Below are 20254 nucleotides of genomic sequence, written 5' to 3' on the forward strand. Positions count from 1 at the left end.
TTTGAAGTTAGAGTGACTCATCCCACTCCTCTCAGAAAATACACAAAAACCAACAAAACAGTAAAACATTTACCAAAGAACAATTAGGAAACTAATTGCCTTCTTTTTATTGAGAGAAACGTGCAAGACCCTTTTTATGTCTCCTGTCAGCAATGCTTTTACAGATGCATCTTCTAATAAAATCTAACTACTTTATTTCATCAAAATATTTCATTTTTAGTTTATTGCCAAGCAGGTAAAAAAATTAGAAAACACTTTTAATGTCTTTGTTGTAGCTATTAAGTACTTTCGATTTGCTCGACAAAAAGTTTGGACACCACTAGATTAGATCAACACACATTGCTGCACTGAAATGGCCAAGTCAAAGTCCAGATCCAAATCATTTTGTGAATCGGTTTCAAAACTGGATAAAATAGAAACTCTTTCCAACCTGACTGGGCTTAAGACATCTTATTTGTTTGCACTAAATATGATGCATTTAGTGCAAACATCTTGGTGCACTTGAAATAAGACAAAACTAATTTGGAGGTAACTTTTCAGCAAGATATGAGCTTGTTTCAAGTAAATTATTTTAGTTTATTAGTAATATTAGTAATTGTGGAGTACGCACTATTTAGATCAATATTATACAGCCCAGAAATGGAATCAGAATTAGAATAACTACAAACTTAGAATCCAGAAATACTTAATAGGAACAGTCGCTACTTAGTTACTTTTATACTACTGCTTTTTAGAAACTGGGACTACTTACTTTTAACCCAGAAAAGGATTTAGAACAAACTTAGAATTTAGCTCATTTTTTAGAAACTGTGGAGTACTCACTTTTAACCCAGGAAAGGAATTAGATTAGTCACTCTTTTGTTTATTTTATCAGAAACTGTAGAGTACTCACTATTTAGATGCAGAGACCAGAAGCCCAGAGGACACTTTTGGATCAACATTGTTAGACTATTTTTTAGACTCCTGTTCTCCCAACTCAGAAATGGAATTAGACCAGAGGATACTGAACAGGAGCACCTAGTTTACATACTTTAGATCAACACTAGATTCTTTTTCTTCTTTTGCTCTTTCCTTTGTTTTGTTTTGCTTGTATTTCCTTTTAATTCCTGTAAAGCACTTTGTATTGCCTTGTTGCCGAAAATGTGCCATATAAATAAAATGACCTTTAAATAATTCATTGCTATTGATATTTTTTAAGTACTAGTTTCACTTATGGGAAAAATGTCTGAGTAAAAAAAATGCCAGTGGAACTAGCAAATTTTTCTGACAAAATTAAGGAGTTATTTACTTAAAGCAAGCTCTTCTATCTTGCTGAAAAGTTACTTGAAAGTTTGTTTTGTCTTATTTCAAGTGTAATAAGATATTTGCACTGGAAACTAGACCAACAGTATTTTTTAAGCATTTGTGTTATTGCAGTCTATGCATTATTTTTATTGATCAATCACAGAAAATTGACATAACATCTATTATGAACATGAAGGCGTCTTCTGTAAATAATAACACTTTTAGTGGAAAGTTGACTCTTTTGATTGACTTTTAATGTAAGTTTTATGCAACTTTGGATAAAAATGTAGTTATTTACCAAATAACGCTAAGTTGACACTTTTAATGCATTTTTGCTTTAAAGGTGACATTATTTACCAATAGACACTTCATTTACTCAAGTTTATAACAGTGTAATGTCAGTCTTATGCACACCCCTTCAAATAAAGTGTTACAAAAAGTGCAGTAAAATAAATTAAAGCTTACAGTTGTAATGTAAAAAATATATTTGAGGGTATTTTGTCAAGGCGCTGTACCTTATTGAAATTAGAGAAATGAGTTGAGAAGAGGTGTCCTCTCAGTAACACACGCCTGTGAGTTTGCCCACGAATGAACATCTGGCATACTTTAGCCCAAAGGCCAGTTCCCTCCAAACCAGGCGACTGATTCAGAGTGATCTAATAAGGTAATGGCTTTTGGCTAATTCAATCTAGCTGGAAGCGGACGGTGCATTTGTGATTGTCATCGGGGATTAGTCATCAGGGGTGTCACAGAGAGAGAGAGAGAGGGTCCTGAAATCCCCCAAACCTCTCTTACTGTGTCACTCCACAAACCAAAATCTCATTTCATTTGTAATCAGTGCAGAGATGCCAGAGACGAAAATTAAATCTGCTTGTGGCCGACGTTGCGTTTATCCCTCATCAAAAATTATCAGTCTCTGATATACCTCCGTGATCTCAATCTCTATTACCAGCCGTACTCCACCAGTATCAACAGTTTAATTGAACTGGGGGGAGAGGTGGTGGTAGGGGGGTAATTTTGCGCTCTTATGATACCTGATGCAAGTAATATTTCCGATGGGGTGTTTTAGATTTCTGTTGGGAAATCTGTTTTAAACAGCTGAGGGTTTATTATTTCATGTCATTACTGGATTGTCATTATACCTCCTCTCTGTACTTTTTTTTTCTCTGATTTTGTCCTATTTTTTTACACACTGGAAATCAAGAGGGAGACATGTTAGAGTCCCTTGAGGTCTTCTTTGTTCTCCTGCAGCTTTGCATGCAATCCACCTTTAGAGTCATTTTCACGTTATCGACGTGAGAATGAAAAAGCAATAACGTGCGAATGAACCCTCCGCCGATACATAAGATACCCATTAACAGCGGATCCTTGACCGGGGGACGAAACTAATATGAAGCAAATCTCATTTTGATTTGAAAGAAATGGCTCAGAAACTGAAATATCAGGTGGCAAATTGGAGGTAATGTTATGTGACAATCTTTATTGCGGGATGAGGGGGGAAAAAATGATGGCTGTGTGCTGGTTTAAAGCGATGTTAGCATAAACGAGATGATGTATGGTGTAAAAAAGTTTGTTTTCTGGCCCTCAGGTGAAGTGCTGTAAGTACTGGCCCGACGACACAGAGATCTACAGAGACATCAAGGTGACGCTTATAGAGACCGAGCTGCTGTCAGAGTACGTCATCAGAACCTTCGCTGTGGAGAAGGTAGGCTTGTGTTTCGCTTTCACCTCATTTCGAGTATATTTAACCTTTCATACAGCAGGAAATTACAAACACTTAGGTTTTTGTGCCTCTAAGTGATACAGCAGAATAAATTATATGTCAAGAGGGATTTCAAAACTTCTTCTGTGCTCTGAAGGACGCAGAAAAGTGATTAAGCTTTGACTTTTATCAGCAGCTTATCAAGGCCTCAGAAACGGTGTGCCTCTTAATCTGATAATACTTTTGTGAAATGCTGCATTCAGCTTCTTGAAACGATTAATACACCTTAAACATTTTATCCTGCTTGAAGGCCGCAACTAAGGATTATTTTAGTTATAATTCAGACGATTAATTTTAAAAATGTGCACGTTCTGCAGATTTTTAATGTAATTTTTCATGTTTTTACACACCATTAGAACTACTTTAAAAGATCCAAATAAACAGATAATTCAATTCATTTTTCAAATTAGAAACTAAACATTTTATTGCCTAAAATATGGACAGTGGACACTTTGAACAAATAACCTGAGTGGAATAGTTGAGATTGAAAAGTATCCAAATCCAGTTTACTTGTAAAGCACATTTAAAAACGGCAAGCTTGCTCAAAGTTCTGTAAAAAGATAAATGTATTCATGTGTTAAGATGGCCTAGTCAAAGTAGAAATACAGTTGAAAATCTGTGGAAAAACTTCCACCATCCAATCTGACTGAGCTTCAGCCGTTAATATAACTAAACCCCATCAAAATAGTATCCATCTAATTTTATTTACAATGGATGAACAATCATTATTCTTTTAAATTTCAACAAACAACAAAATAGCGTCTATAAATAATTAATAAAGTAGTAATCAACAATAATCATATGTTTATATGATCATTTGAGCAGTTTTATGTAAGTTCAATATCCATATTGTTCCTCTTTACACATACATGTGTGTAGATCCAAACTAAAACAGAACAACTGATGTAATTGAAAGAAGCAGCCGATTCTTCAACGCTCTCAGTATTAAATAAAATGTTTTCCGGTGGGAATCCTCTCGAATAATTAGCTCTCCTTTCAGATGTTGGTTAGTTACTGCTGAGGCACAAACAGCAGTTTGGGTTACAGTCACACTGTGAGGAGCTGCAGCATGCTGAGAGTCAGATTTTTGAAGCTGCACTGAGTGTTTCACATACATCCACAGCATCCAGGTAGTCAGTGTTGCTCCCTGGAATCTGAAAGGCGTGACACAGAAATGCTTAAGGATCAAGGCTGCATTCCCTTTTGGATGATACTGTTTGCTGATAGATATTGGAAAGTTTTTTCATCCTTCCTACTTTTACCTCCATGTCGTTTGTGTTTGCATTTAATTCACTGCTGTATTTGCTCTGCAAGGACCTCTCGCAGCATGTGTACTGTGTTTTTCTCCCCGGCGCTCTGTGTGTTTAACATGATGACTCTGTTCCTCAGAGAGGCGCTCATGAGATCCGGGAGATCCGGCAGTTTCACTTCACCGGCTGGCCGGACCACGGCGTGCCCTACCACGCCACGGGCCTGCTGGGGTTCATCCGCAGAGTCAAGTCCAAGACGCTGACCAACGCCGGGCCCATGGTAGTTCACTGCAGGTGTGTGGTGTGAGGAAACTGAGCTCTTTGTTTCCGCTGCTGTGGTACCAAACTCCCTTTTTTTTTTTTTGTCAGGCTTTTGTGCAGTTTTTAGAAGGAAAGAGAAAACTCAGATCTGGGCAAACTTTGCAAGTCTTATTTTTTAGTGTTCCTTTTTCTGTCCTTCTCTGCTTTCTTCTGTCTTTTCTACTTTTTATATTTTCCTTCCCGCATTGATTCCATCCTTCCTATTTTCTGTCCATGTCCCTGTATCTTGTATTTTCCCTTTCCTTCTTTCATACCTTTTGTTTACATCTCAAATTTTTCTTTCTTTATTTCTTTTCTTTCTTTGTTTACTTGTGTTTTTCTTTTACCTGTATGTTCATTAATTTTGTCACTGTTGCATTTTTCATGTTATAATTGGCCAGATGTTTTCACTGTGTGACAGAAATGGAGTGCAGAGAGCCAGTTGAAAAGCTTTGCATTTATAGCTCAGTGTTTCTCCTGTACATATATCATTCAGCAGCAATGCTGCATTCACAGATGTGAACCTTCCCCTCGTTACATGCACTAAGGCATAGATGCCAGAAATTCTTTGTTTTATAAAGCAGAAGATTTTGTCTTTTTTTTAACAGAGGAACATCAGATTTAGAATTTAAAATTCTGTGTTAAATTTTGACCTACAGGGTTAGAGGTGATAGAATTTTATGCATAAATGTGTGTCGTTCCGCTGCATGGTGAACTTTTAACCTGCATTTATGGTCGCAGCAACAAACTATGGTCAGTGATTGATTATTTTCCTGATAGATTTTTTTTTTTTCACTTGTGAGTGTAAATGTTGAGTTGGGGAGCGTGTCCAACACCGATTTATTTTAATTTAAAGTGAGTAGAGGCCCTGAACTTGTTCGGAAAGAAGCTCAAGAAACGTCAACCTGATCTATCAAAAACATTTAAGAGAAAAAACAGGCTGTGTTTACATATGATCTGTCTGAAATTAAAGCACTAATAGAAAATTCTTTTGTCTGCGTACAGTGCTGGTGCCGGTCGGACCGGCTGCTTCATCGTCATCGACATCATGCTGGACATGGCGGAGAGGGAAGGTGTGGTGGATATTTACAACTGTGTGAGGGAGCTGCGCTCACGGAGAGTCAACATGGTTCAGACAGAGGTATGGTCAACCTTCTCTCCCAGTAACCTCAGCAGCAGAAGTGGGTAGAGAACCCAAAAACTGTACGCAGGTAGGAGTAGCACTACTTCAACATATTTTTAATCAAGAAAAAGTAAAAATTTGAGAGAGAGAGAAAAAGGTACTTGGCAGAAAGGCTTCAGAATAACTGATTATAACATCCGACTTAGTGTATAAAAATTATTTGGTAACACTTTATTTGAAGGGACATGCATAAGACTGACATTACTCTGTCACAAACATGCCATAATGCCTGTTATGAACATGAAGGAGTCCTCATAAATGTTTACGACTGTTTTAGTTGCAATAAAAGTTGCATTTAAAGGGCATTAAATTTGCCATCTTTGCTTCAAGTATCATTATTTACCAAATGACACTTCATGAGAATAGTCATAACATTCACAAAAACTCCTTCATCTTCATAGCAGGTGTTATATCATGTTTATGACAGTGTAATGTCAGTCTTACATACACCCTTTCAAATAAAGTGTTACCAATTATTTAATTAAACAGCACCGCAAAAATAGAAAATCTTACCAAGTATTTTTGTGCAAAGATCTTAGTATACTTCAGCAAGAAATAGCAGCTGGTTTTAAGTCAATAATTCCTTAATATTTACAAAAAATGTAAGTAAATTTAAAAAAAATTTCTTCCACTGGCAGATTTTTTTCACTTATAACTAATACTTTTTCATCAATATTAAGCAATTATTTACTTAAACTCCTAATTATTGCTGAAAAGTTACTTGTAAGTTAGTTTTGTCTTATTCCAAATGAACTATGATATTTTCATCAGAAACTAATATTGAGAATAATTTTGTGTTTTTGCAGTGGGACAAAAATAAAAAGTTAGACTAAAATAAAAAAACAAAACAAATGAATAACATATTGCAAAATAACAAATCCAGGAAACTGTGCAAAACTTAAGAAACTGATACTTACTGTAGGTAATGTTACATAAATCCCTCCCAGTGATAACAGAGTTTTTTGTATATACAGCAGATACAAAACAACATCAGAACAACGAAGTCTGCGTGCAAACAAGTCTCAATTTAACATAAACTGTAGGTGTTTCATTCATTTTTATTAAACAGTTTGTTTTCATTCTGTGAAGTTACCCTCTGTGATTCGAGTATCCAGAAATATTACATGATAACAATGGATTACAAGTAAAACATACGGAGTTGTAAAACTACTCCTAAAAGTTCATTTTTTCCGGAAAGTTATTTAAGTAAATGTAACTTGCCCACAAAACAAACCAGGAAGTCTAGGGAGGAAAAGCAACGGCTTGTAGCCATCTAAAGTGGTCAAGTAGTATCAACATTTAATTCTCCTCATTAGCCCCCTTTACTTCAAGACAAAAGCTTAAAATTTAAAGAAAAAAACGCTTTCATATATTCTTTCGAGTGATTTATTTGATTCATTTTGAAGCTGAGTGCAGCAGATCAAGTGGAAATCTATCATGATTTTGCCATTCAGTCATTATGTCTATTATCTTTGAAAATCCAGCATAATATTTTTTGTCATTTAGTGGAAAGTACCTGCTCAAATTTCAAATGTGAACGTTTCATTAAAACATTACAAAACCACCCGATTTAACGGGAGTTGTGCTGTGTTTGTCTTTCAGACCATCTATTTGTTGCTAACACTTTTTTTTAAATGGATCATCTCTTAGACATTTATTAAATTGCTCACAGAACAATTTCCCAGGGTGCTCGGCGTAAGTGGTTGGCTCTACATTTTGGGATAACGGGATTTACAGGCTTTGAACAGAAAGTATTTAGTTGATATCGGTGACTGAAAATATTCCTGGCCCTTTTCTCAGCTATTCTCCGGTGCAGACTTCCCTTAACGCCGGCCATCTGGAGATGTCCATCGTGTCGTTGAATGCATCATTTCCCTGTAATTCTCTTTAAGTCACAGGCGTCATTGGACTTAATGGGCAAATGTTTCATCGTTGACGTCCAAATGGGGATTTGAGCAACCGGAGACCAAACGTTGAGTCACTCTCCTGAAGTTCAATGACCTTCAAACCGCGCGCGTACGCGGGTGTTTTCCCTCGCAGGTGTTCAGGCTCATTGGCTCGGCTCCTGCGCCTGCAGCCAGACACAAACACTCCGCCACGGTTTAATTCGCCCATGAAAATGTAATGCGACGTCTTTAATACTTTATGAGCTCAGATAGGATCCATCAACCTGTAAATTGATAAACATCTGACCTACTGACCCGGCCCAGGGCGCCGCAGGCTCTCAGTCGACAGTTCACATCGCGTTCTGGACAGATAGCAAACGGCTTTTTTCTGTTTGTACGTGTAAATCAGTGACCCCTGAGTTTGCATGCGGATTTTGGAACAAAGTGACAAGGAAGTGTCAGCTGAAAATGTCACTTCAGAATAGATTTGCATCAAGCTTCAAGCTGTGTCACCGTCTCCAACGCTTGAGTGATTGACTCCAGGAGGAGGAAATCTGCTGTAATTTCCTGCTTCGGTCTGCATGAGAGCTGCTTTCATTGTCCAGACTTCATGCTTATTCACAGAGGCATGCAAAAATATTCACACCTCTGGAGCTATTTCACATTTCATCACATCAAAACCACAAACCTTAATGTATTTTACGACATGATCAACACAAAGCAGCACATAAATTTGGAGTGCAATCAAACTAGCATGTGGTTTTCAAATTAAAAAAGCAAAACATGCATTTAAATTTATTATCTTTGAGTCATTATGTGTTTTGATTTCATTTCGGAGTTTCAGAATAAAAGGGATGAGAGGTGGGTTTCAGTTGTTTGTGGAAAAACATTTGCAATAATTTCCTCCTCCTTCACAATCATGCACCACTTTATCTGCCACATAAAATCATGTTCAAATGCATCTGCTTTTGCAACGTTTCAATATTACCAAATCATAACCGTCCGTGCAAAAGTTGGGTTAAATTTTAGGAAAAGGTCAATTTCAGAGAATATTTGCCGTATTTTTTAGTCCCAGAAAGGATTTAAATCAGCCTTGTAGCAAAAATATATGTTAAAATATGTAACGTAACCTTTCAGCATAAACAATGTCAAATATTAGCTGGGAAAAAAATGCCAAAGGGCTAAAACAAAAACATGTTAAAGGTCACTGAAATCCTCTTGCTAAAGTGCAACAGACCCTCGTCACGGATGGTTTTGCTGCTGGTGAAAACAAAATTCTCATATTTTTGTGTCATTAAGGTCTAAGAAACATAAACATAACTAAAGTTATTATCTTTAGCCCCTTAGCTTCGTTTCTGGTTATTACAACCAGAAACGAGTGATCAGGCTAAAATCTGGGCGTAGTGATGGACTCTGACCTGAACCTTCAAAGATGCATAAACATAGTTACAAAGTCAGCCTTCTATCGCCTGAAACATTTCCAGGATTAAATGACTAATGTCTTTAATCTCATTAATTACTGCAACAGTGTCTTCACAGGTCTGCCTGAAAAAAATAAAACAGAACGCTGCTAGTCGCATTATCACTAAAACCAGGAAGATGGCACACATCACCCCCGTTTGTTTTTTTACATATATATATATATTTAATATTTTTATTGGCATTTTTCACATTTCTTTACATATAAAACCTATATGAGCAATTCACATTCAACATAAAATAAAATAGACTTTTGCTTGGGAGCTATTTTTCTACTAGACCTTTTGTCCAATCCAGTTTGTCCATTTTTTTCGCTGTCTTTTGTTTTGAACAGTGGCCATTGCATCCACTATTCTTTGTATTTACATCGCGCCAGTTTTAAAGTTATTACAATCCTCCCTTTAGCTCTGAGAATAGACTTTAAAATACTGCTGAAACACTGATTTCTTTTAAATAATTTGTTTAAAGCTGCCTTTGATTAGTAGTAAGTTGAACATTGATCAACATGTTACTTGTGTCTTTACTTGATGATTTGGCATTTGACAAAATGTGATGTTTATTGCTTGCTTCATGCTTGGTGATTACATGATGTTTTTGCTGCTGAAATGTGCCATACAAATAAACTTGACTTGACTAAGATGTTTGACAGATCCGCAATGAGGATGCTGTTTTTTTCAGGAGCAGTATGTCTTTATCCATGATGCCATTTTGGAGGCATGTCTCTGTGGGGACACCACCATCCCCGCCAGCCAGCTCCGGTCCGTCTACTACGACATGATCCGCCTGGACCCGCAGACCAACTCCAGCCCCATTAAAGAGGAGTTCAGGGTGAGAGCTGTACCCAACGTATTGAGAGTGTGTGCAGATCCCTCATAGAGCTTCATCTCAAATGCAGGACAAACAATGGTAAACATGTTCTCTCTTGATGAAAGGCACAACCCCCCTCTGGGCCAATCAGGAGCAAAAATGCATTAATCTGTAATAGTATCACCCCCTCTTGGGCCAATGAGCGTTATATGAGACGCATCATCCCCCCCTAAGTTTCATCACAGTAACATCAGGGGAGTCAGAGCAGTCGCTAATGGAACTGATTAAAGAATTGCACTGTTAATTACCATAGTGGGAGATAATTAGCACACTCACAACCCAAGCGCCTACCTTCCTGCGTCTATATGACAGCATGTAATCTGCCTCCATGCGACAGACTCTGAACATGGTGACTCCCACGCTGCGGGTGGAGGACTGCAGCATCGCCCTGCTGCCCCGGAACCACGAGAAGAACCGCTGCATGGACGTCCTGCCGCCAGACCGCTGCCTGCCCTTTCTGATCACCATCGACGGAGAGAGCTCCAACTACATCAACGCTGCGCTGATGGACGTAAGAGTCAAACATGGACTTGGCTCCATCGTCTTAGCCACTTCAGAGATGTAGAAATTCACTGAAAAAACCCAAAAGGAACAAAGTGTGAGGTTAAGTGGAACAAATTAGAACAAAGGCAATTTTCTTACTAATACCACTTGTTCTTATTAAAGGGCCTATGTCACATATTAGATCAAGAAAAGCCTGCACTGCAAAAATTCAAATTTATAACAAATGTTTTTGGTTTAGTTTCTAATGCAAATATCTTAGGATATTTGAAATTAGACTAACTTACAAGTAACTTTTCATCAACATATAGGAGCTTGTTTAAAGTAAATAATTTCTTAATATTAATGAAAAAGTGCTAGGTTTTTTAAAGCCATGAAATATTTTTCTCTTACGTGAAAAAGAAATCTACCAGTGGAACTAGTTTTCTAAAAATCAATATTTTTGCCCTCCTTCAATCTCCCTATTTTTATAGCAGGCATTACTGAGTTAGATGTTAAACATGCTCTCATGTTGGAAGAACATTTTTGCAAACATATTGTCAACAGAGAAGAAATTATCCATCAGAAACCTTTATAACAAGTTTCTTAAACTTTTAGGATGAAGACCACTTAACTTATTGGGTTTGTTTTGAGTTATTTACAGATTCTGAAAATTTGGATTCTAAACTTTCCAATTATGAGAAACAATGAAATGAAATCAAATCATGTTAGAGCTATTTGTAATTTAGAAACATAATAAGAAAAAAATAAACCTGAGTTGCTTTGGCAGAAACAAAACCTTTCCTCTGCACTATTAAATATATGTTATCCACCCATTTCTAACAATTGTTTGTGATTAAATCATTTTCAATTAAATAAAATTAAGAACATGTGAGCAGAGCAATAGCAAGCAACGTTGGGAAAAACAAAGAACAGTTCTCACTAACGACTCTGCTGTTCAAAAGAGTCGTTAACAGCACAGAGTTCAAAAGTATCAAATTGTTAGCTAAAGGCACATCAATACTCTCACTACCTATGGCTTAGCTCCCTCTGAACATATCAGTTGTTTTTTTTCCACCTGTATCTTCAGTTTTTCCTTTGAATGATCCATTTTTAAGCCACTTATCCATTATTATTTTAAACACAATCCTTTGGTAAGCTAGCTGTCACTGTAAAATAATTGGTCGCTTCCGTGCTGTGCTTTGCAGACCACTAGGGGGCACCGGCAGACCACCAGCGGTCTGCGGACCGCAGTTTGAGAGACACTGCTGTATCATTCTTTCCCTGTTTCTGCTCCTCCAGAGTTACAAGCAGCCGTCTGCGTTCATAGTGACCCAACACCCGCTACCAAACACAGTGAAGGACTTTTGGAGGTTGGTGCTGGACTACCACTGCACATCCATAGTGATGCTCAACGACGTGGACCCGGCACAGGTAACCCAAACCATGTGCTCAAAACGAAGAAATGGTCTTTCAGAAACATTGCAAGTCTCACACACAAAGTGTTTTTTTATTACCAGTGTGTATATTATCTGGGAAAACAACACTCGTACTTTTTTAGACACAGTATGGATGCAGCGTGTGTTTGAAATATGGGAGATGCAGCCGAGAGGATGCCATGAAAGCGGAAACAGGCCTGTGGAAGAGGATCTCCAGATTTCTCAGCCTGAGGCTCTGTCATAACACCCGGGGATCAAAGCCTGAAGCCGGGCTGCTTCCCCTCCACCCAAATCCCCTTTCCCTGGGTGACTGACTGACTGGGTAGAAAAGGCCTTTCATTCAATATTCTCACTGTAGCCGGCCCGTCAGGCAGCCAAGAAAGGAGCACAGGTGGGAATGGAAGGAGGACGTGCAGATGAACGAGAGAGAGCTGGAGCTTTCCTTTCCCTCACATCAACATCTTTGTTTTTGCATCTGTTAGATTTGTCAATTTTTGACTGGCTCTCGGAGGAAGCTTGAAAGCGGAGCTTAAGCTGCTGCACAAACTGCGTATGTGTTTGCACTTTTGGTGCAATAGAGTTGATGGCGAATTCTATGCTTGACTCTGTGCACGTTTTCTGTCCTGTTAATTTGCATTCTTCGAGGTAGTGTAGCTGTTTGTTCGTGACTGTGTGACTCTGCAGGAAGGGGTGTCCATCTGTGTGTGCTCTGATTTAGCGCTGTGAGGCCGACAGTGCAGCTCCACAGGTGCGTGTTCTCAACTGCGTGTCCTCACCTGCTGGGCAGAAATTGGCGAGACTTTGCTGTTCTTTTGAAGCTGTCCCTCAGGGGTTGACGTCTCTGTTCGGTTGCCAGCTCCGTTGTCAGCCAGGAGCACTGTGGAATAAGCTTGTTTTTTAAGCCTATACTTTTATCATTTATTGCCATTTTAGATAAAAGTATTGATGCTTTTTATGACTTAGCAAAAAAAAAGTCGATTGCATTAACTAAACGGCTGCAAGTTGATGCCAGACCATTCAACAATTCTCCAATGATTGGAATTTGTCTATAATTTGATATTAGCATTTTCAACAACTATGGAAAGAAAAAGTAATAGTAGGGAGTCATTTTTGTATTTTAAAACTTTATATCTTATTCCATTGTCCAGATGTTTTGTCCTTCATTCTTTGGGTAATTTTTCAGAGATCTGAGTGATCATGGAAGAGTTGCACTGCAAAAACACAAATCCTACCAAGTATTTGCGCCAAGTTTTTAGTGTAAATAACTTGGAACACCTGAAATAAGACAAAACTAACGTACAAGTAACTTTTCCGCAAGATATGTCGTGAATTCAGAAAAATTTTAAATTTACTTCCATGTGTCCTTCTCTCCTCTGTATCTTTTTTCTTCTTTTCATTATTCCTTTCTTGCCTTAATTCCCTTCCTGACTTCCTTGTGTCCTTCCATTTTTTGTACCTATATTCCTTTGTTGCATGATTCTTTTCTCCTTGCTCTATTTTATCATTTTTCCCTTCTCCCTTATCATTCTCTTCTTCTTTTAATTTCTGTTTTTGTGAATTCCTCCTTGTTCTTTACATTCAATGAATCCTTTTCTTGCCCCCCTGGTGTCTTTCATTTCTTCTTCTTTTTCTTTCTTTATAGCCTTTGAAAGAGAAACACATATCCTCCACTTAACAATCACCATTAAGTTATTCATCCTTTGTGTCGCACCAAACACAACAAAATACCCAAACATTTTCTTTTCTGACTAGAACACACATTTCCAATTAAAGCTTTTAGCAAACTTCACAAGTTTATTTTTGCATACCCCTGTTTCCAACTCTTGCGAGAACGACAGGGAGTGTCCAGCAAGAATTAAGAAAAAGCAGTAAACTGGATAAAAATGAAACAATTACCCATAATTTCACGACATTTATATTTTAGAGACAAATAAACGAGTTCACACTTTGATGTGGGAAGGTGCTGTGTTAACAGATTTTATGTGAGAAGCCCTGCTCTGTCTAGGAACATGAAAATGTGTGTTACACACAAATATGTAACCAGATGAAGGACTATAAAAGAGACAGTGATATGAACTGATTGCTTAGTTGTGCACTTCATATGTGTATGGTTTCCTTTTCACTCCTAATCTCTATAGTAGACTGTAGTAAAAAAACAAATACATCTACATATGTTTATTCAGCACATTCAAAGTAATTGAAGTTGATTGGGGGAAAAAATCCATCTTGAAAGGTGACAATATTTATTACTGTTTATATTTTTTATCTGAAGGAGAAGGTCTGTATAGGGGACCCTTAATGCAAAATTCACATTTTGCACATTTTTTTTACTTCCATTTGAGTCTCAGCTGCTTCTAAAAACACGTTTTTTGGCGATCAGTTAATGTTTGTTTTTTTTTGGTGTCTGGAAAATTAGCCGTTTCAAAATCTTCCCAATTGTTGAGCCACAATCAATAGGCACTGCCCCCGTTACCTAGCAACCCCTTGCGCTGTACAATGGCTGCTGGAAAAAACAAGTGTTTTGTTGTTTACTTACGATTCAGAAACCACTTACTGCATTCTTGTTTGTTGTGCAGGAGGTTCTACTTCTGCTTTTCAAAGACGTACAGTTGTATAATTGCGCACCCATTTTGAAGCGTGAATGTAAATTTTGAGTTGGGGGGCGTGGCCAGCAGCAGCTCATTTGGATTGGATTATATTGTCAACCCAAAGTTGAGCTTGATCCTACAGGTGAAACTCCAGCATGGTTGCCGTTGGTCACCATGACTGTTTACGGATCTGGAGGCATAGTTGGAAAGAGGAGGGTTTCTGGTTTTGAAACTCTTTGGAGATGATTTGGTTCTGTTGATGTTTCCAGTCCTTAACCTTTGGTGGTTGGCTGTTCATAACATTTTTTCCTCAGTTGATCTAAAACACCAAGTTAAACACAAACATTTCAGTTATGGTAAAACGTTTGTTTGTTAAAAATTTAGATGTTAACTGATGCTTCTTTGAAGAGGCAACTTGATCGTTTAAATTGAAATTTAGCTTTTATTACCAGCTACAAAAATAAATCTTTTTTTCTAAAGAAGGAAATGAATGACTCAAGGTTTTTTCGATGTTTTACTCAGAAATCACAAACTAAGAGTGTGTTGATTAGTTAAAAGCTGCCCTACTTGAGGTATACGAGTTTTAAAGTCCTTTCTTTGTTGTATTTCAGTAAAAACACTTTGCTTTTATTGAATTCATGGCCTCTCCTGGTGTTTTCTGTTTTCTTTTACAACATGTTAGGAGATAAAAATCACTTCCACTGACTTTGAACCTGAAACTAATAAATCATCCATGTTTTTGTTTTGGTTTTTTTTGCTTTGTTTTCTCTGCCTGCGTGTTGATTTGTCTGCATCTCTTTCCGTCTGAATGTGTCCGTTCTGTTTAGCTGTGTCCACAGTACTGGCCTGAAAACGGAGTCCACCGCCACGGACCCATCCAGGTGGAGTTCGTCTCCGCTGACTTGGAGGAAGACATCATCAGCAGAATATTTCGGATTTACAACGCAGCTCGGGTACGGAGGCGTTTGTTTGTCTTCCCGGCAGAGAATATGACGGCCATTTTCTCCTGTCACCACTCACCTCACACACACGCATGTGGACCTGTCCGTTCAAGCTGTGCAGAGGCAGACTCATTTTTTTTAACCCCGCTCCTGCGCCACTGATTGGACCGAGGAGTGATTGCCAGAGATCTTTAGGACAGCTTGATAACTTTCCACCTGCTCTTAAGAAAAGGCCAAATCAGAGTTTCACACCAGTTCATGGGGACACATAAAGATTTCCTGCATCAGATCTAAAAAACTTTATTTTTTTTTTTTTAGATGAAATGTTTGATAATTAGTAATGTTTTTAAGTAAAAAAAAAGCAACAACTAAGGTGGTTTAACTATTTTTAGATATAAATTTCTGTTCACTTCTGACCTGTAGATCATCTTGTTCAGTCGATTTGTTTTCACCTAAAAGATTCATGTGAAGCTTCATGTCAGTTTTATGAATTATTTTTCTTTTTAAATTATTTATTTGGACATTTCTCTGTTTGTCCATCCATCCACCTGTCCTCTTCATCCCTCCATCCATCAATCCTTAAATCTAAGTATTTCTTGGTTCTTCTATTCATTCATTCACCCATACATTCAACCATTTTTCCATCTGTTTTTCTATTCATCCATCATTGTCGTTGTTCTATTCATCCATCCATCTACTCTCTTCCATTTCTCCTTGTGTTTTTAACCTGGACATTAATGTTTGTTATTCAGATGTGACTTTCGTTCACATTCTGCTCCTTTGTGGGTTTTTGTTTTGTTTTGTTCCATTTCCGTCATTCAGAACATCTTTTGTTTATCTTAAGGAGGTTAAATTCATGAAACAAATGAGAAAATATCAAAACCTAAACATGTCAGGAGTTACAAAACACCAGACCAGACTCCATCAGGTTTAATCCAACAGTTTAACCCTCTGAGTCCCATGCTGGTTTGACCTGGGCTCACCTGAGTAAGCTGTTGATCCAGTCGATGGTTCTTCATTTTATTAATGCGCTGCGACTGGCTGAGGCAGCGACATGTAAAGTACCAGACAGCCTAATCGCATATGATCACTGACAGGAGTTATTGATCGATACGGTCAGACATCTGTCTGCAGCAGCAGCTCATCCATCACCCTCCATCTTCCTGTCTGCAGGGTCATCTCTTCTTTATCTCTCTGTCAGCTCTAGCTCCACCTAGAGTTTTTAAACCAGAATTGCATCGAACCATTAACCCATATATGTGTGGTAACCAGGGATAATTGGTTTGTCTTGGCCCCCCAGCCTCAGGATGGCTACAGGATGGTGCAGCAGTTCCAGTTCCTGGGCTGGCCCATGTACAGAGACACGCCCATGTCCAAGCGCTCCTTCCTCAAGCTCATCCGGCAGGTGGACAAGTGGCAGGAGGAGTACGATGGCGGAGAGGGACGCACCGTCGTCCACTGTCTGTAAGTTCCCCCAACCTCATGCTGAATACAAGGGAGGCTGGCATTAGAGAGAAAACATCTCCACCTACTGTCTGGAAACCTTTACTGCAACAAAAGCTCCATCCTCTGCTCTGGATTTTTTATTTTATCTTTTTTATTGTAAAACAAAACTTTTCTTGACTCATGGTGACTTCTGCAGGAACGGAGGCGGCCGCAGTGGGACCTTCTGTGCCATCAGCATCGTGTGTGAGATGCTTCAGCATCAACACTCTGTGGATGTTTTTCACGCTGTCAAAACACTGAGGAACAACAAACCCAACATGGTGGACCTGCTGGTGAGGCGCACTCAGAAAATCCATCCTTAGACTCTGACTTTTGTAGATATTTAGATCCTGGCGTGACTCAGTCTGGCATATATTGAACAGCGGATGTTCAGTTGAGGCATAAATGCTTTTTAATTACAACATTAAGTCCAGGTAGTATATTGAAATGTCTCTTTCCAACTTCCTTAAGATGTTAGAAGGAGTCTAAGCATTAGCGCAGAAGCTAACATCTACAATCAGGACCAGCGCCATGGATTGGCCGCTTTGCAAATGTCACCCAATACCATTGATCCCAGACATTTCAGCTTCAAAATTTCAAAAGAAAACTCCTCTTGTTCTCCTTCTCAGCAATATTGATCTCCATCCCTTCTTCTTTTTTTACATATTGTCATTGGAGTATCATTCAAAAATTAAAGCTAGAACAGCTCAGAATTAAATTTCTTCCTTCTGGAATAAACTAAAAGTCTAAAATATTATTCTCAAACAATGTTTGCTTTTTCAAATCTTTTTTTAAGGGGCCTGCATGAAATCTTCTGCCACAGGTCAGGCTGAAGGTATTTTGTCTGCTTTGTGTTTTTGTATCTTCACCTTGAGAAAGAAGAACGTCGCTCTTGTACAATAATTAAAGACTCAGCAATGTGTATAAAAAGTAAAAGTAAATCTATTTGAGTTTTGAAGTGATAACAATGAAGTTGACTTCTGGTCAAGGATCCACTGAAGAATCAGAAATGAACAAGATACTCAGCTTCCAATTGTCTGATTTGTGTCAACGGAAAAAAACAAGAACATCATATCTGACCAATGCTGAGGTTTTTGTAAGTTTCTCTTATCCATGTTGATGTTTTCCAGAAATTATAAATTTTTAAAAATATTTTTATACCATTTTATTTCTTTCTATCTCAAAATACCAATAGTAGGAGCCCTACACCCACCTGTTGTGCAATTTATAAACATGAAGTTTCATCTATATTTGCTTTTGTTTTCTGATGTTGAGTTAATTATAGACGTACGACTTATAAATGTGTAAAAAAAAACACAAAACGGAGGCGCTTGGTAGCTCAGTTTGTAGCTCTGGTGCATCATGTGGATCACTGCAAAAACTCAAAATTACCACGTATTTTTGTCTAGTTTCAAATGTAGATATGTTAGCACACCTGAAATAAACAAAAATAATTCATAAGTAACTCTTTAGCAAAACACAGAAACTTGTTTTAAGTCAATAATTCTTTAATATCTATGAAAAAGTACCAGTTCCAGTAGATTATTTCACCTAAACATGGGGAAAATGTTTTGTTGTAAGTGAAAAAATCTGCCAGTGGAACTAGGACTTTTTAAAAATAAATATTAATTATTGACTTAAAACAAGCTCCTATTTGTTGCTGAGCAGCACCTTATTTGGATTTAAAGAGTCCCTCAAACAGCTCAAAATAGACAGAACTGAGATTAAAATCTCAATACCGAAGAATGATTTTGTGCAAAAAATGTAATGAGGATGTTTTGTGTAGCTCATAGGCCTATCCTAACTAACTTGTTCAAGCAAGAAAAATATGTCACCTTGAACAGCTTAAAGACATCCTACATGTGTATTGAGTGTGTGTTTTATCTGAGCATGCTGATTTGACCACAAATATCTAATTTATCTCTTATTTTTATGCGTTGCAGGATCAGTACAAGTTCTGCTACGAAGTGGCGCTGGAGTACTTGAACTCTGGTTAAGGCGGAGGAACTCCTGCCGTCTCCATGAAACTGTGGGACAGTGCAGATGGACTGCAGCTCACATGTGTGCATTATGTGAAGAGTGTGTGTAACCGAGCCAACCGGAGCCAACAGGTACACACCTGACCTTACCTGCGGCTCCTCTTTGACCAGCTCTCCTTTTTACCGTCCAGACGGGAAAGAGTTGTACAGGGTTAAGTAACGCAGCGGAAGAGTCAACGGGAGCACAATGAGCGGTTTCATTTCCTCTCTGGATCCCTCTCTTTCTTTCTCTCTCTTTTTCTCTCTCCTTTCTCTCTCTCTTTCTTTCTCTCTCTCTCTCTCTCTCAGCTGCCTGTAGTTGTGTGGTTGTTGCCTTGATCCTCATTGGACGGCGAGCATTAGACACTGTCCGGTTTTCCACAGGAATGCGCTGCGCTGTACATACTGTAACGTGTCCATTTTGACGCTCCGCTCGTTTCTGTTTCTGCTCAGCTCACTTTTGAGAGTCATTGAATGCAGGAGCTCAAAGCTTAAATGTTCCTAAATGTCCTGTAAAACTATGACAACTATGGCTACATCTGCTAACTTGTTTTCCTGTTCGGGGATCCAAAGCTTTATTTGCACTTCCATTGAGTTCTCGCTGTGTGCATATTGTAAATATTTCTGTAGATTATTTATTCACAGTATGTACTTTTTTTGTGACTCGCAGTAAGTGACAATCATATGTTCTATAGGTTTGGTTTCTTGATTGTACTGTATGCTTTTTCTCTTGTTTCTTTTCTTTTCCTTTTTTTTTTTTTGGTAATCTTGTATGACAGAGGAAAGAAAACTGTAAAGAAAAGATCTATAAATGTACCTACAATATAAACATTGGATTATCTACCTGGATCTGCTGTCTTTGGAAAGATTATGCTGGGGCGCCATCTGCTGGAGCACCAGGAAATGACATTTGATTTTAAAAATTCATAAACTGTTTTATACAGACTTACGACATATTTTTTTATTTTAAAATCTTGGGGTTTATATGCAGAATTTAGAATAGTTGACAGGAAAGCCAACAATGCAGTGTTATAAGAATTTTTAAAAATAAAATAATCATAATTATTACATTAATTGAAAGCAAAAGCTGAAATGCATATTTGCATCAAACAAAAGTGTCTTCTTCATAAGCAGGACTTTAAAGCAAAATAAGTAAAAAAACAAAACTATTTGAAATGAGTTTCAATCTCACATGATCTGCTTAGTTTGGTGATAAAGCAAAAGTCATGCAGCGTTGATTTAGATGATTTAAAGCTGAGAAATAAATAAAGTGTTGCTGCTCTCACTGAATC

At 37.9% G+C, this 20254-nt stretch overlaps 1 protein-coding gene across 11 annotated transcripts in view; it reads left to right on the plus strand.

Annotated features, from left to right (window-relative positions):
- Nucleotides 1–19958, plus strand: part of ptprm (protein tyrosine phosphatase, receptor type M) — a 197334-nt gene extending 177376 nt beyond the window's left edge. For 10 of the 11 annotated variants that reach the window (XM_023335484.1, XM_023335486.1, XM_023335487.1 and 7 more), the window contains 10 exons: nt 2873–2989; nt 4436–4590; nt 5602–5737; nt 9823–9972; nt 10349–10522; nt 11794–11925; nt 15346–15471; nt 16760–16923; nt 17102–17237; nt 18888–19957. In XM_023335484.1, coding sequence (XP_023191252.1) covers nt 2873–2989; nt 4436–4590; nt 5602–5737; nt 9823–9972; nt 10349–10522; nt 11794–11925; nt 15346–15471; nt 16760–16923; nt 17102–17237; nt 18888–18941 — 1344 coding nt within the window. In that variant the 3' untranslated portion in view covers nt 18942–19957. Of the gene's footprint in view, nt 1–2872; nt 2990–4435; nt 4591–5601; nt 5738–9822; nt 9973–10348; nt 10523–11793; nt 11926–15345; nt 15472–16759; nt 16924–17101; nt 17238–18887 lie in introns of all 11 variants that reach the window. The other variant, XM_023335485.1, reaches the window with a different exon arrangement.
- The last annotated feature ends 296 nt before the right edge of the window (nt 19959–20254 follow it).

The sequence above is a fragment of the Xiphophorus maculatus genome, chromosome 6, assembly GCF_002775205.1.
Source record: "Xiphophorus maculatus strain JP 163 A chromosome 6, X_maculatus-5.0-male, whole genome shotgun sequence".
NCBI lineage: Eukaryota > Metazoa > Chordata > Actinopteri > Cyprinodontiformes > Poeciliidae > Xiphophorus > Xiphophorus maculatus.